This window comes from Ambystoma mexicanum, chromosome 10, assembly GCF_040938575.1.
Source record: "Ambystoma mexicanum isolate Mex_15411 chromosome 10, UKY_AmexF1_1, whole genome shotgun sequence".
In the NCBI taxonomy this organism is placed as follows: Eukaryota; Metazoa; Chordata; class Amphibia; order Caudata; family Ambystomatidae; genus Ambystoma; species Ambystoma mexicanum.
In genome coordinates, this window is record NC_090932.1 from 1,072,097,101 (window position 1) to 1,072,112,702 (window position 15,602).

The 15,602-nt window shown below is 57.2% G+C and overlaps 1 protein-coding gene across 1 annotated transcript in view; it reads right to left on the reverse strand.

Moving 5' to 3' along the window:
• SLC23A2 (solute carrier family 23 member 2) overlaps positions 1-15,602 on the reverse strand; it is a 1,453,080-nt gene that overhangs the window by 327,986 nt on the left and 1,109,492 nt on the right. The window contains exon 12 of the mRNA XM_069618873.1: positions 13,919-14,066. Within this exon, the coding sequence (XP_069474974.1) occupies positions 13,919-14,066 (148 nt within the window). The remainder of the gene's footprint in view (positions 1-13,918; positions 14,067-15,602) is intronic.

A 15,602-nucleotide genomic window follows, 5' to 3' on the forward strand; every position in this document is an offset into this window, starting at 1 on the left:
GAGGGAGGGAGGAGTAGGGAGGGTGGAGCAGCCGAGGACCGAGGAGGGAGGGAGGGAGGGAGGGTGGGAGCAGCCGAGGAGGAGGAGGGAAGGGTGGGAGAGAGGGTGGGAGCAGCCGAGGGAGGAGAGGGAGGGAGGGAGGGAGGAGGGTGGGAGCAGCCGAGGGAGAGGGAGGGAGGGAGGGAGGAGGAGTGGGGGCAGCCAGGGAGGGAGGGAGGGAGGGAGGGAGGGAGTGGGAGCAGCCAACAGGGAGGAGGGAGGGAGGGTGGGAGCAGCCGAGAGAGGGGGGAGGGAGGGAGGGTGGGAGCAGCCAACCGAGAGAGGGAGGGAGGGAGGGAGGGTGGGAGCAGCCCAACCGAGAGAGGGAGGGAGGGAGGGAGGGTGGGAGCAGCCAACCGAGAGAGGGAGGGAGGGAGGGAGGGTGGGAGCAGCCAACCGAGAGAGGGAGGGAGGGAGGGAGGGTGGGAGCAGCCAACCGAGAGGGGAGGGAGGGAGGGAGGGTGGGAGCAGCCAACCGAGAGAGGGAGGGAGGGAGGGAGGGTGGGAGCAGCCAACCGAGAGAGGGAGGGAGGGAGGGAGGGTGGGAGCAGCCAACCGAGAGAGGGAGGGAGGAGGGAGGGAGGAGGGAGGGTGGGAGCAGCCAACCGAGAGAGGGAGGGAGGGAGGAGGGGAGCAGCCAACCGAGAGAGGGAGGGAGGGAGGGGGAGCAGCCAACCGAGAGAGGGAGGGAGGGAGGGTGGGAGCAGCCAACCGAGAGAGGGAGGGAGGGAGGGAGCAGCCAACCGAGAGAGGGAGGGAGGGTGGGAGCAGCCAACCGAGAGAGGGAGGGAGGGTGGGAGCAGCCAACCCGAGAGAGGGAGGGAGGGTGGGAGCAGCCAACCGAGAGAGGGAGGGAGGGTGGGAGCAGCCAACCGAGAGAGGGAGGGAGGGTGGGAGCAGCCAACCGAGAGAGGGAGGGAGGGTGGGAGCAGCCAACCGAGAGAGGGAGGGAGGGTGGGAGCAGCCAACCGAGAGAGGGAGGGAGGGTGGGAGCAGCCAACCGAGAGAGGGAGGGGAGGGTGGGAGCAGCCAACCGAGAGAGGGAGGGAGGGTGGGAGCAGCCAAACCGAGAGAGGGAGGGAGGGTGGGAGCAGCCAACCGAAGAGAGGGAGGGAGGGTGGGAGCAGCCACCGAGAGGAGGGAGGGAGGGTGGGAGCAGCCAACCGAGAGAGGGAGGGAGGGAGGGTGGGAGCAGCCAACCGAGAGAGGGAGGGAGGGTGGGAGCAGCCAACCGAGAGAGGGAGGGAGGGAGGGTGGGAGCAGCCAACCGAGAGAGGGAGGGAGGGAGGGTGGGAGCAGCCAACCGAGAGAGGGAGGGAGGGAGGGTGGGAGCAGCCAACCGAGAGAGGGAGGGAGAGAGGGTGGGAGCAGCCAACCGAGAGAGGGAGGGAGAGAGGGAGGGAGAGAGGGTGGGAGCAGCCAACCGAGGGAGGGAGGGAGAGAGGGTGGGAGCAGCCAACCGAGAGAGGGAGGGAGAGAGGGAGGGAGAGAGGGTGGGAGCAGCCAAGGGAGGGAGGGAGGGAGAGAGGGAGGGAGAGAGGGTGGGAGCAGCCAAGGGAGGGAGGAGAGAGGGTGGGAGCAGCCAAGGGAGGGAGGGAGGGAGAGAGCAGCCAAGGGAGGGAGGGAGGGAGAGAGCAGCCAAGGGAGGGAGAGAGGGTGGGAGCAGCCAAGGGAGGGAGAGAGGGAGGGAGAGAGGTGTGAGCAGCCAAGGGAGGGAGAGAGGGAGGGAGAGAGGGTGGGAGCAGCCAAGGGAGGGAGGTAGGGAGGGAGGGAGGGTGGGAGCAGCCAACCGAGAGAGGGAGGGAGGGGTGGGAGCAGCCAACCGAGAGAGGGAGGGAGGGAGGGAGAGAGGGTGGGAGCAGCCAAGGGAGGGAGGGAGGGAGAGAGGGAGGGAGAGAGGGTGGGAGCAGCCAAGGGAGGGAGGGAGGGAGAGAGGGAGGGAGAGAGGGTGGGAGCAGCCAAGGGAGGGAGAGAGGGAGGGAGGGAGGGAGAGAGGGTGGGAGCAGCCAAGGGAGGGAGAGAGGGAGGGAGAGAGGGTGGGAGCAGCCAAGGGAGGGAGAGAGGGAGGGAGAGAGGGTGGGAGCAGCCAAGGGAGGGAGAGAGGGAGGGAGAGAGGGTGGGAGCAGCCAAGGGAGGGAGAGAGGGAGGGAGAGAGGGTGGGAGCAGCCAAGGGAGGGAGAGAGGAGGGAGAGAGGGTGGGAGCAGCCAAGGGAGGGAGAGAGGGAGGGAGAGAGGGTGGGAGCACCCAAGGGAGGGAGGAGGGAGAGAGGGTGGGAGCACCCAAGGGAGGGAGGGAGGGAGAGAGGGTGGGAGCAGCCAACCGAGAGAGGGAGAGAGGGTGGGAGCAGCCAACCGAGAGAGGAGGGAGGGAGGGAGCAGCCAACCGAGAGAGGGAAAGAGGGTGGGAGCAGCCAACCGAGAGAGGGAGGGAGGGAAAGAGGGTGGGAGCAGCCAACCGAGAGAGGGAGGGAGAGAGGGAGGGAGAGAGGGAGGGAGGGTGGGAGCAGCCAACCGAGAGAGGGAGGGAGGGTGGGAGCAGCCAACCTGAGAGAGGGAGGGAGGGTGGGAGCAGCCAACCGAGAGAGGGAGGGAGGGTGGGAGCAGCCAACCGAGAGAGGGAGGGAGGGTGGGAGCAGCCAACCGAGAGAGGGAGGGAGGGTGGGAGCAGCCAACCGAGAGAGGGAGGGAGGTGGGAGCAGCCAACCGAGAGAGGGAGGGAGAGAGGGAGGGAGAGAGGGAGGGAGAGAGGGAGGGAGGGAGGGAGGGTGGGAGCAGCCAACCGAGAGAGGGAGGGAGGGTGGGAGCAGCCAACCGAGAGAGGGAGGGAGGGAGGGAGCAGCCAACCGAGGGAGGGAGGGTGGGAGCAGCCAACCGAGAGAGGGAGGGAGGGAGGGTGGGAGCAGCCACCGAGAGAGGGAGGGAGGGAGGGTGGGAGCAGCCAACCGAGAGAGGGAGGGAGGGAGGGAGGGAGCAGCCAACCGAGAGAGGGAGGGAGGGAGGGAGGGAGCAGCCACCGAGAGAGGGAGGGAGGGAGGGAGGGTGGGAGCAGCCATCCGAGAGAGAGAGGGAGCGGCCATCCGAGAGAGAGAGAGGGAGGGAGGGGCCAACCGAGAGAGAGAGGGAGGGAGGGAGCAGCCAACCGAGAGAGAGAGGGAGGGAGCAGCCAACCGAGAGAGAGAGGGAGGGAGCGGCCAACCGAGAGAGGGAAGGAGGGAGGGAGCGGCCAACCGAGAGAGGGAAGGAGCGAGGGAGCGGCCAACCGAGAGAGGGAAGGAGGGAGGGAGCGGCCAACCGAGAGAGGGAGGGAGGGAGCGGCCAACCGAGAGAGAGAGGGAGGGAGGGAGGGAGCGGCCAACCGAGAGAGAGAGAGGGAGGGAGGGAGCGGCCAACCGAGAGAGAGAGAGGGAGGGAGGGAGGGAGGAAGCGGCCAACCGAGAGAGATAGAGAGAGGGAGGGAGCGGCCAACCGAGAGAGAGAGAGGGAGGGAGGGGCCAACCGAGAGAGAGAGAGGGAGGGAGGGAGGGGCCAACCGAGAGAGGGAGGGAGGGAGCGGCCAACCGAGAGAGGGAGGGAGGGAGCGGCCAACCGAGAGAGGGAGGGAGGGAGGGAGGGAGCGGCCGAGAGAGAGAGGGAGGGAGCGGCCGAGAGAGAGAGGGAGGGAGCGGCCAACCGAGAGAGAGTGGGAGGGAGGGAGCAGCCAACCGAGAGAGAGAGGGAGGGAGGGAGGGAGCGGCCAACCGAGAGAGAGAGGAGAGGGAGGGAGGGAGGGAGGGAGGGAGGGAGGGAGCGGGCCAACCGAGAGAGAGAGGGAGGGAGCGGCCCAACCGAGAGAGAGAGGGAGGGAGGGAGGGAGCGGCCAACCGAGAGAGAGAGGGAGGGAAGGAGGGAGGGAGGGAGCAGCCAACCGAGAGAGGGAGAGAGGGAGGGAGGGGGAGGGGAGGGAGGGGAATGGAGGGGAAGGGAGAGGGAGGGAGTGGCCGACAGAGAGGGAGAGAGCGAGGGGGCAGCAGACAAGAGAGTGGGGCAGCAGACAAGAGAGGGGGCAGCAGACAAGAGAGGGGGCAGCAGACAAGAGAGGGGGCAGCAGACAAGAGAGGGGGCAGCAGAAGGGGGAGCAGATGAAAGAGAGGGGGCAGACGAGAGAGAGGGGGAGCAGACGAGAGAGGGGGAGCAGACGAGAGAGAGGGGGAGCAGACGAGAGGGGGAGCAGAAGGGGGAGCAGACAAGAAAGAGGGGGCAGCAGACAAGAGAGGACAAGAGAGAGGGGCAGCAGACAAGAGAGGGGGCAGCAGAAGGGGGAGCAGATGAAAGAGGGGGCAGACGAGTGAGAGAGGGGGGAGCAGACGAGAGATAGGGGGAGCAGAAGGGGGAGCAGACAAGAAAGAGGGGGCAGCAAACAAGAGAGAGGACAAGAGAGAGGGGCAGCAGACAAGAGAGGGGGGAGCAGACAAGAGAGAGGGGGGAGCAGACTAGAGAGGGGGCGAGCAAACAGAGAGGGGGCGAGCAAACAGAGAGGGGGGAGCAGACAGAGAGAGGGGGGAGCAGACAGAGAGAGGGGGGAGCAGACAGAGAGAGGGGGAGCAGACGAGCGAGAGAGGGGGAGCAGACGAGAGAGGGGGATCAGACAAGAGAGTGGGAGCAAACGAGAGAGAGAGAGGGGGGGCAGATGAGAGAGAGAGAGAGAGGGGCGAGCAGACACAGAGAGGGGGGAGCAGACACAGAGAGGGAAGGGGGAGCAGACACAGAGAGGGAGGGGGGAGCAGACGACTGAGCGAGGGAGATAGAGGGGGAGTGGCGAGAGGGAGGTGCAGCCATTCGAGCGAGAGAGAGGGGGGAGCGGCCAACCGAGTGAGAGAGAGGGGGGTCCGGCCAACCGAGCAAGAGAGAGGGGGGGTCCTGCCAACCGAGCAAGAGAGAGGGGGGGTCCTGCCAACCAAGCTAGAGGGGGGGGGGTCCAGCCAACCAAGCTAGAGGGGGGGGGGTGCAGCCAAGCGAGAGAGAGAGGGGTGCAGCCAACCGAGCAAGAGAGAGGGGGGGTGCGGGCATCCGAGCGAGAGAGAGGGGGGTCCGGCCAACCAAGCGAGAGAGAGGGGGGTCCGGCCAACCGAGCAAGAGAGAGGGGGGGTCCTGCCAACCGAGCAAGAGAGAGGGGGGTCCAGCCAACCAAGCGAGAGGGGGGGTTCGGCCAAGCGAGAGAGAGAGGAGTGCAGCCAACCGAACGAGAGAGAGGGGGATGCGGCCAACCGAGCGAGAGAGGGGGGGGATGTGGCCAACCGAGTGAGAGAGAGGGGGGGAGCGGGCAACCGAGAGAGGGGGGGAGCGGCCAACCAAACGAGAGAGAGGGGGGAGCGGGTGACCGAGAGAGCGAGGGGGGAGCGGGTGACCGAGAGGGGGGAGCCTCCGACCGAGAGAGTGAGAGAGATATGGGGAAGCAGCCAAGCGAGTGAGGGAGGGAGAGAGAGAGGGAGTAGCAGAGAGAGAGGAAGCAGCAGACTGGGTAAAAGGGAGAGGGGGGAGCGGCAGACTGAGCAAGGGAGGCAGACAGAGAGGAAAAGGCAGACAGAGAGGGAGAGGAAGCAGCAGACAAAGAAAGAAGAGACTTTGTGTGGTTCCCTTGTGGAACCACACAAAGTCAGGTGCACCTATTAAAAACGGCCTTAAGGCAGTCTGTCATACAGAAAGGATTCCAAACCAACATTCAGTAATCTCTCTATTTTGAACAGTTTGATAAAGCTAACATCTTAAGTATTCTGTACAATCCAGAACAATAAAGAAGGATTAAAGAGTGTCTAGGATAGTGCAACCAAAATAGGGCATGGCCTAAACCAGCCAGAGGATAAGCTCAAAAACAAACAACTGGAAAGATGGGACGTGAATGAGATAGTCACATGATTCGCTGGCATGAGCACTGTATGTACAAGTCGCTTCCTCTTTTAGCACCCCCTGAAACCAGCGGCCTCAATATGAGAAGGCTCAGGGGTAACATTATAACATAACTAATCACAGAGTGTGTAACAAATGCATGGAGCAAGCACTCTGAGGAAAAGGTGGAAGCAAACCTGTATGTGAACAGCAGGCCAGGGCCTGAGCCAATTGTGGAGGCCTAGAGACTTCCCTACATTTTTATGTTCCTACACATTGTGAGCTACAATAGGAGTATGAACAGAACAGTGGAAATAAACTGCTCTTAATCAGGTCAGGTCATATAACTGATTCCTATTGTACTGCTCTGAAGACAGTGAAGTCGCATGATTAAATGGTCCACACTTTTTGTAACCAAATGATCATTTAAGTGGAGGAAGAATAGCTCAGGGGCAATGAGTTTGTCTTGGGAGCAAGACAATGCAGTGCAACACAGGTTTGAATGCCGATCCCGGACTTAGAAACCACTTGTTGGTATTAATGGTGTTATAAATGAACAATTCAAAAATTAAATAATCAACTCTACCTGGATGAGTAATACAGCACATGCAAGAAAGAGCCAATATAATAAATATAGTAAAAAATCTTGTCATGCCTTCAAGCACTGCAAAATAATAAGGAAAAAGGTCTTCAATTCGATAATTCATGTTTGAAGGAATCTGCATGGGAAAGGACCACATTACAGATGGAACAAGTTACTTACATGTAACTGTTGTTCTCCAGCATGGGTCTGGCATGGATTCACATGCTCATGAATATTCCCTGTCAGGCCGGGAATCCTCGGTATAGAAAAAAATCAGTATCAGTTTCGTTTCTGATCTCTCTTTCTTAGTAGTAACCAATCACTGGTCTCTAGGTCATACTGCCCGCAGCCAATGTCTGCCCTCTCCCTAAGCCCCGCCTCCGGCAGCCATCCTCAGATTTGGTAGCACGTAAAGTGGCAGTATGACCAAGTGAAGAGCCGCAGAGGGGTAGGCGGGAGGGTTCGCATGTGAATCCATGCCAGACCCATGCTGGAGAACAACAGTTACAGGTAAGTAACTTGTTCCTTCTCCAGCATGGGGTCTGGCATGGATTCACATGCTCATGAATAAGAGAATACATAGCAGTACCCACATGCACAACCACGGGAGGTGGCAACAGGCTCAACATTAAGCAATACAACTCAACATTAAGCAACTCTTACCTCCACACTAGGCTCACCTTAGGCGAACAGGTTGCGCAGCACTGCTTGGCCGACCCTGGACCCCTCCCTGGAGTCCCGATCGACGCAGTAGAATCTTGTGAAGGTGTGCGTCGACCTCCACGTCGCAGCCCTGCAGATGTCCAGCAGGGGCACACCAGACAGGAACGCCGTGGTAGCAGCGATCGCTCTGGTCGAATGGGCTCTCGGACGGCCGGGCAGCTGTCGGTTTGCCAACCGGTGACGGTGCATGATGCAGCCGGAGAGCCATCTGGAAATGGAAGTCTTCGAGACGGCCTTCCCTTGATTCACAGTCCCAAAGTAAACAAACAGTTGTGACGTGTTCTGAAAACTCTTCGTGCGGTCCACGTAGAACTTCAGCGCTCTAGCTACATCCAGCAAGTGCAAAGTCCTCTCAGCCGGCGACGAAGGCGACAGGAAGAAAACTGGCAACACCAAGGGCTCGTTGAGGTGGAAGTCCGACGGCACCTTGGGCATAAAGGATGGGTGTGTCCTCAGCACCACCCTCGTGTCATGAAAAGTCAAGTATGGAGGCTTGGATCTCTCCCACTCGTCGTGCGGAGGGGATAGCCACGAGGAAAGCTGTCTTCCATGACAGGAACTTCAAAGGCGCCGAATGCATAGGCTCGAATGGGGCCCCCATGAGCTTGGTCAGCACCACATTAAGCTCCCACGCCGGGGCAGGAGCCTTCACCGGCGGGAATGATCGGAATAGTCCCTTCATGAATTCTTTCACCAGGCGATGAGACCACAAGGACGTCCGTCCCGTCGTCCTGGTATATCGGGAAATTGCAGCCAGATGTATTTTGATGGAGGCGTGAGCCAGTCCAGCTTTGGCCAGCGACAGTAGGTACGGCAGTACTTGAGGGGCCGTAATCCGCAGAGCGTTAATCTTCTGTGCACGGCACCAGACAGAGAACCTCTTCAATTTATGTCCGTAGCACTTGAGAGTTGAGGACGCCCTGGCCTTTGCAAGAATCTCTCTGCAGTCGGCCGAGATGTCGTACTCTCCAAACTCTAGTGCTGCAGGAGCCAGGCCTGCAAGTTCAGCGACTCCGGGTCGTGGTGAATAATGGCGCCTCCTTCTCTGGAGAGAAGGTCTGCGTCCGTCGGCAGCTTGACTGGTGGGGACGTTGACAAGTCCAGAAGGTCCGGGAACCAGATCTGCCTCGGCCACGCCGATGCGACGAGGATCATCCTGCACCGGGACCTATTGAGCTGGTTGATGAGCCGGAGCAGCAACGGCAGCGGAGAGAACGCATAAAGAAATAGGCCGTCCCAGGGGAACGAGAAAGCATCGCCCATGCTCCTCGGCTGGGGGAACCTGCTGGCGAACCTTCGGCACTTGGAATTCGTCGCCATCGCGAAGAGATCGATTTGGGGTTCGCCCCATCGTCGGAAGAATCGATCCACTTGATCCTGGCGTAGTTCACACTCGTGGCACGAGCGCAGCTCCCTGCTGAGTGAGTCGGCGATCGTGTTTTTTATTCCTGCCAGATGAAGAGGCACCAGAAACATCCCTTGGGCGACGGCCCAATGCCACAGATCCTGGGCTTCCTTGGATAGGGCCGGGGACCTGGTTCCGCCCTGCTTCCGGATGTAGAACATCGTGGTGGTGTTGTCGGTGAAGATCCTCACCAGCTTGCCCTTGAGGGACGGAAGAAAGGACCTGAGGGCCCAGAACACCGCGCGGAGCTCCAAGATGTTGATGTGGAGAGACTTCTCCTCTGGGAGCCAAAGGCCTCTCGCGTGAAGATCTCCGGAGTGTGCTCCCCAACCTTCCAGGGAGGCGTCCGTCGTCCCCGTCACCTGGTGAGCTGGGGTCTGAAAGGCCGTGCCCGCCGACAGATGGGAGCGGGTACCCCACCACCAGATCGCCTGACGGAACGTCTTGTTGAGAGGGATCCTGTCCTCAAAGCTGCCCGTCGACTGGATCCAGCGGGCGTCGAGGAACTCCTGTAAGGGTCTCATCCGAAGCCTGCAAAGGCGCACCAGATAAATGCAGGAGGACATCATCCCGAGGAGGGACTTGATAGATCGTACCCTGGCCATGTCCGTGGCCAACAGACGCTGCACCTTGCCCAGAATGGTCCTGGTCCTTTCCTCCGACAGCGAGGCCAGCCGCGCCACTGTGTCGAGCTTGGCTCCCAGAAACAGGGCGACTTGCGACGGAACCAGGTGGGATTTTGGAAAGTTGATGGAGAATCCCAGGTCCATGAGCAGCTGGACGGTCTTCGCAGTGTGCTCCACGGCGAGCTCCCTTGTCCTTGCCCGGATGAGCCAGTCGTCCAGGTAGGGGTAGACGTGGATCCCCTGTAGGCGCAGCCGCGCCGCCACCGGTGCGAGGCACTTGGTGAACACCCTGGGTGCAGACTTCAATCCGAATGGGAGGGCCTTGAACTGGTAGTGCCGCCCTTGGACCACGAACCTGAGGAACTTTCGGTGTCTTTTTAGAATAGGGATGTGGAAGTCCGCATCCTCCAAGTCCAACGACAAAAGGAAATCGCCCTCCTCCAGCTGTCCCAGCACATGCTGGAGGGTGACCATACGGAACTTCTGTGCCTTGATGTACTTGTTCAGTCGTCGTAGGTCCAGGATGGGGTGCCATCCTCCTGTCTTCTTTTTTACGAGGAAGTACCTTGAGTAAACTCCGGAGCCCCGAAGCCTCTTTGGGACGAGCTCGATGGCACCCTTCTTGAGCATCGCCCTTACTTCCAACAGCAGTTGATGGACGTGATTTTCCTTCCTGGCCACAGGTGGAACGCGAGGGCACTTCTTCTGAAACTCGAGGGCGTGCCCTTGGGCCAGGGCATCCAACACCCAACTGTCGGTGGAGATGGACTCCCACACACTGACGAACCTCGCCAGCCGGCCTCCCACTGGGGTGCTTTGGCGGGGGCCCGACCCCACGGTCGGTTCAATCTTGTTTGGAGGCCGCCTTGCCTCCTTGACCTCCTTGTCGACGACGACGGGGACCAGCTGACTTGCCGCGTCCCCTGTAAGCTTACTGGGACGAAGATCTTGCCGCTTGGCGGTAAGTGGAGGAGCCACTGCCGGATCCCTTGGAGGCACCTTGTCTGCCTCTGGAGCTCCGAAAGGACGGCCGTCGTTGTTGGAGCACTCCCAGTGCCCGGGCCGTCTGTCTTTCTTGATGGCCTGAAGGGACTCATCAACCGCCTTCACAAACACGGTGTTCCCGTCGAAGGGCATGTCCAAAATCTTGGTTTGTCTTTCTTGGGGGAAATCCGTGGCCTTGAGCCATCCTCGTCGTCTCAAGCAAACGCTGTTGCCCAACTGACGGAAACCGGTGACGGCGATGTCCGTTGCCACCGTGATGGCTTGGTCCGAAGCAATCTCCCCCTCCTGTAGGATTTCAAGGGCCTTAGCCCTTTTGGCGTCCGGAAGGAGGTCTAACACGGGGGCCATTTCGAACCACAACTCCCTGTCCTAGCGGGCTACGATAGCCAGGGCGTTGGCCGCCTTGATAGTCGTCGCTGCAGATGAGATGATCCGTCATCCCATCTTGTCCAACTTCCTGCCCTCGCCGTCCGGCGGGGAAGTTGATGTCGAGGCCGATGCCCCCCAGCTTTCTTCTTTGCCGCCGCCGAGACGACCGAGTCCGGGGTAGGTTGTGCCCGAAGGCACAAGGGGGCAGCGTCGGGGACCCAGTACTTTTTCTCGTACCGGTCCCTCTTTGCCGGCGCCGTGGCAGGGTTCTTGAGGAGGGCGAGCCCCTCATCCCAGATGTCATCAAGAAGCGGTACAACGAGGACAGTCTTCCTTTTAACCTCGCGCCGTTGGTAAAGGAACCCTTCTTTTCTTCTGGGCAGAGCTGAAAAAGCTTGGATGCCCTGGAAATCATGGCGTGAAAGGATCCAATCTCGCAGGGCGGGGACGCCCGAGCAGGGGGTGACCGGGGGACACGTCCCGTCGTCGCCTCTGTCGTCATCTGTACCTGTCATAGCCGTGTCCGTGCCTGTATCATCCCCGTGGGTAGTAGACCGGAGGGTAGGCAGAGCAGGCCGCAGAGGTGGGAGAGGTGGCGTAGGATGCGTCGTCCTCCTCCTATGCGGTGGACTCTCAGAAGGTCCTGGCTCCGGTTCCCCCGTCGGGTCTGGCTCAGGTACCTCCGTCGAGAGAAGGGGGAACCTTGTCCCTATCTCCGAGCATAAGCACTGAATCGCTGACAAAATGGCCGCCAGGGTGTCCTGCGGCGCCGGAAACCACGGGCGCGAGGGCTCTTGAGGAGCCTTGTCGGTGACACCGTCGTTCTCGTCGTCGCCCTCGTTGGGATCCCTCCCGATGGGCTGGGCCTCTTCCACGACTTCGATGAGCTCTTCTTCAGAGGTCGTGTCCGTATCCACGATGGCCACCAGCCCCTCCCCCACCTTTTCCAACGCAGACTTCGTGGGGGTCTTCTCAATGGGCCCGAAAGACGACTCCCTCTGTGGTGGCAGGGAGACTCTAGGTCCTGAGGGCGCCTCCACTGGTGTAGCCTCCACATGCCGAGCCAGAGCCGCGGCGACATCCTCAATCGAGGTCTTAGCAGGGTGAATTAAGGCCATTGTCACCTTCTGGACGCCTGGAGCCTTCAACTTGGGGGGAGGGTCCGCGCCTCGCTCCCCCTCTGCCGGAATCTTCGAGATCGACCGGGGCCTCTCCAGAAGCTTCGCCGGGTTCTCGGACTTCCTCTTACCCGAGACAGAGCGTTGGCTCGTGGTTGATGGCGCCGGGGAGGATGCGCCCTGCCTGGCAGCCAAGGAGCCCGACCGTTCGGCGCTCCAGGTGCCCGTGGACTCGCGGTGCTTAGCCTTTTGTTGGGCCCCCGTCGCCGGGGCACCCTCACAGGACTTAGAAGACCGCTCGGACTTCTTTTTCTTCTTCTCGCCTGACGGGCTCTTCCCTTCCAGCCAGTTGGCGAGACGGAGGTGGCGATCCTTCATGGTCCGCTCCGACATGTTCCCACAAAACGCACAGTCCTTCTCCTTGTGCGTCTTGTTCTCATGGAGACAGTAGAGGCATAACGAATGCTCGTCCTCCTTGAAAACATTCTGAAGCTGGCATCCAGGGCAGGTCCTGAACAGCTTCCCGGGCGTCAAGCTTCCTTTCTCCTGGGCCATGTTCGGGGTAGGCCTCGGAACTTCTGGAATCCTCCAAAAGCGTAACTCGACGAAATCTTCACCCTTGAGGGGCGCAGAAAACTCTGGAACGGATCCCCGTTGATCGGATGTAGAGACGGTGGAGCTTGAGGCTCAATTTAACCGGAACATTCGAAAAATCTCCTGAAAAAGCGCGAAAACGCAGCAAAAGCTCGAGAGCTACAGCACGAGGACTCCCAACACTTGAACGTGCGGTAAAAATCTGAGGATGGCTGCCGGAGGCGGGGCTTAGGGAGAGGGCAGTCATTGGCTGGCGGCAGTATGACCCAGAGACCAGTGATTGGTTACTACTAAGAAAGACAGATCAGAAACAAAACTGATACTGATTTTTTTCTATACCGAGGATTCCCGGCCTGACGACGGGGAATATTCATGAGCATGTGAATCCATGCCAGACCCCAAGCTGGAGAAAGCATCAATACTTCCGCAGAAAAGCCATAAAAGCAGCGCTCTACTGAGGTTTCATGCAATTCCTGATATGGTGCAACACAGACCTACCGGGTTGTTTTTCCAAGTACAAAAACATGTTCAGAACCTTTAAATCAGCTGCTAAAACAGGGCTCGGTTTCCTACATTTGTGACCTATTTATTTCTGATTTTGAAAAATGACTTCCTTGTTCCCCACAATGATGTGATAACTCTGCAAATCTGAATGAATTGGTCATTCCCCTTATCATAATGCAGATTCCAGTTTAGCCTGTCTGGATTTGTCAGATAAATATATTCAAATTTTTCTAAGATGAGTGCTATTGCTCATCTTGGGGAACGGGCGAAATTTCACAAAGAAATCTCAAGAGCATGTCTTTAACAGTGCTGCCAGTCAAAACGATCCCTGGCAGTCAAAATATCCTAACATTCTTTATTTGAGAAGGGCCTCTGGTTACTACAGTTGGCTGAGAACTAACCTGTTCTTTAGACTTCATCAGCATGTCCTGTCCAAGTGTGTTATGTTAAACCTGTTTTCGGTACACTACGCTGCAGATGATTCTACAGTCATTTCAGGGGAGACCGTGCTCAATCGCAGAACAAAATGAAAAGAACATGGCCATTGTATAGATCTGAGAAAGCAATTTGAAAACAGCAAGGGGTTTCTTTACAGTACCTATTGTTTCAGTATAGATTAGGCTCCATGCATATGTAGTAATACAAATCATTCATTGAATGCAAGTAATTATCAGAACAACCAATTTCAAGGTGCAAAACAACAAATAGCAACAACAAATACAAAACACACAGCTGAGATTCTGGTAACTGACGAAAAATGTAATGTGGTGAGCCTTGCGTCTTTTTTCAAGTGTACTATCCAACCATTCCCTGCCCCATGACATTTGAACCATGCAAAATACAGCCAGTATTATGAGAACGAAAAAAAAACGGCATAATACCAGTTTCCCAAATGATAGAGGTACTCTAATCCATCCTCTCCTTCATTCCCTCTATTATGGAGTATTAGATCATTTTAGAGCCCTTCAAAAGGGAAAGAAAGCAAGTGATTGTTGCAATTTTCAGATCTTGGAATTCATGCATTTGAAGTCGGTATAAACCCCATGGAACCCTTTTTCTCTCGTCAGGAGCGTACGTGGGAATTACTCACCTGTTTATGGCATGAATTGGAGGAGGGGGTGCACAGGAGAGCCGGGCACAAGCGTAGTAGTCTCCAATTGATTCGATGATACTAGCCACCACAGCACTCAACATCCCGATGACACCAGCTGCTGAGACAGTTGGCAAACCCCATTGAACTGCAAATGGTAGAGAGAGAGAAGAACTGAAAACTATCAAGAGTACCAATTTTACAAATAACTCAATTTCTGCCCTTGCCATCCATGGGCAGAACAAAAACCCAATCCAAAAAACAGTCGGTCGGGTCTAGTATGAGGATCTGTAAAGCATGTTCACCTAAAACAAAGGTGTCCTTTTATTTTCTCTGAATTCTGGGGCTTGACGTCCTCATTTATAACAATGGGAAAAGAAAAGCAAAAAATTGAGAGTGCAAAGAAAAAGACAGTACTGCACATCATCTTAAAACTTCCACAGGAGAAAATTCCAAATCTCTGCACAGGCGATAGCTTAGCTTGCGTGAAGCCACACTGCAAAGCAAGGGAAGGGAAGGGAACAAAATTCACAGTGGGCAGAAGGTAGATGGCAAGTGGGTCTATCAGCATCCCCGAGTTATGGCCGGGTAGATCCCTACTTTTCCCTTTGCAAACTTGCCATGTGGGGTTCCACAGACATAAACCAACGATGGCAGCAGTTTGGTTGTGCAAGTTCCCCCTCAGTGCCAATGTGTTTAAACATGTGAAGGACCACAGGAGATGAAGGTACATTTGGATCAAACATGCAGTATGCCCAGGGATTCATCAGAACACATTGTGGGCAAATTAGGGTACCCTGTCTGTACTAAGTGCATCAAACTCTTGAAAAACGACCACACAGAGAGCGGTTTCATTCCCACAGGTTTTACTAATGTCAATAAAATATGCAAAAACCTTCAATGCAGTTCATTGTATATACATAGATTTCTTATGCATACCCACTGTGGTAAATCCTAAAAAGCTAACTCAAGATTGTAAATTTGTTGACAAACCCAGCCCTAAATAGTCGTCTTTTTTAGCTTGGTAAAACCACATTCTTAGCATTGACTTCACACATTTTTTATTACATAAATGTGCTCTATTGCAACTCATACAGCCACAAATCGAAAGGAAGAGAAATTAGGAGTGGGTAGTGTAAGGAACTCATGGTGGCAACAGTAAAGACAAACAGAAGTGATCACAGTTCAAGGGTGTTTATTAATCTGTATGCGGGTTGGAAAACCGCATAATCTAAATCTAAAATGGGAGCAAGCTACGACCATCAAATAATAAGGCAGTCCTAGTGGCGTCTTGTCAAATAAAAAGAGCCTATACTAAGAAAAACCCATTGCCAATCCTTATGCTAAATACAAACAAAGTGTGGGATAGGGTTCACGGGAAAGAAGTGTTTACAAATAAGTCAGGATGCGGTAGTCGGGGTCTCCCTTCCCCAGTTTTGAGCATTTGACAAGGCGGGAATCCGCAGCACAGCACACGCTTGAGCTTTCCCAGCACAAGACTACTGTTCCGCTCTCGGGTATCAGGACCTTTGGTGGTTAAGTCTCTTTTCTACAAAAAGTCTGTTGCCTTTGAGGATCTGATGTATTCCAAAATGATAAACAAAAGTTCCTTTCTGCTTGCACGTTGGGTGATGCCTTTTCACCCCTGATCCCCGCTTCTGGGCTCAAATCTACAAAACGTTCT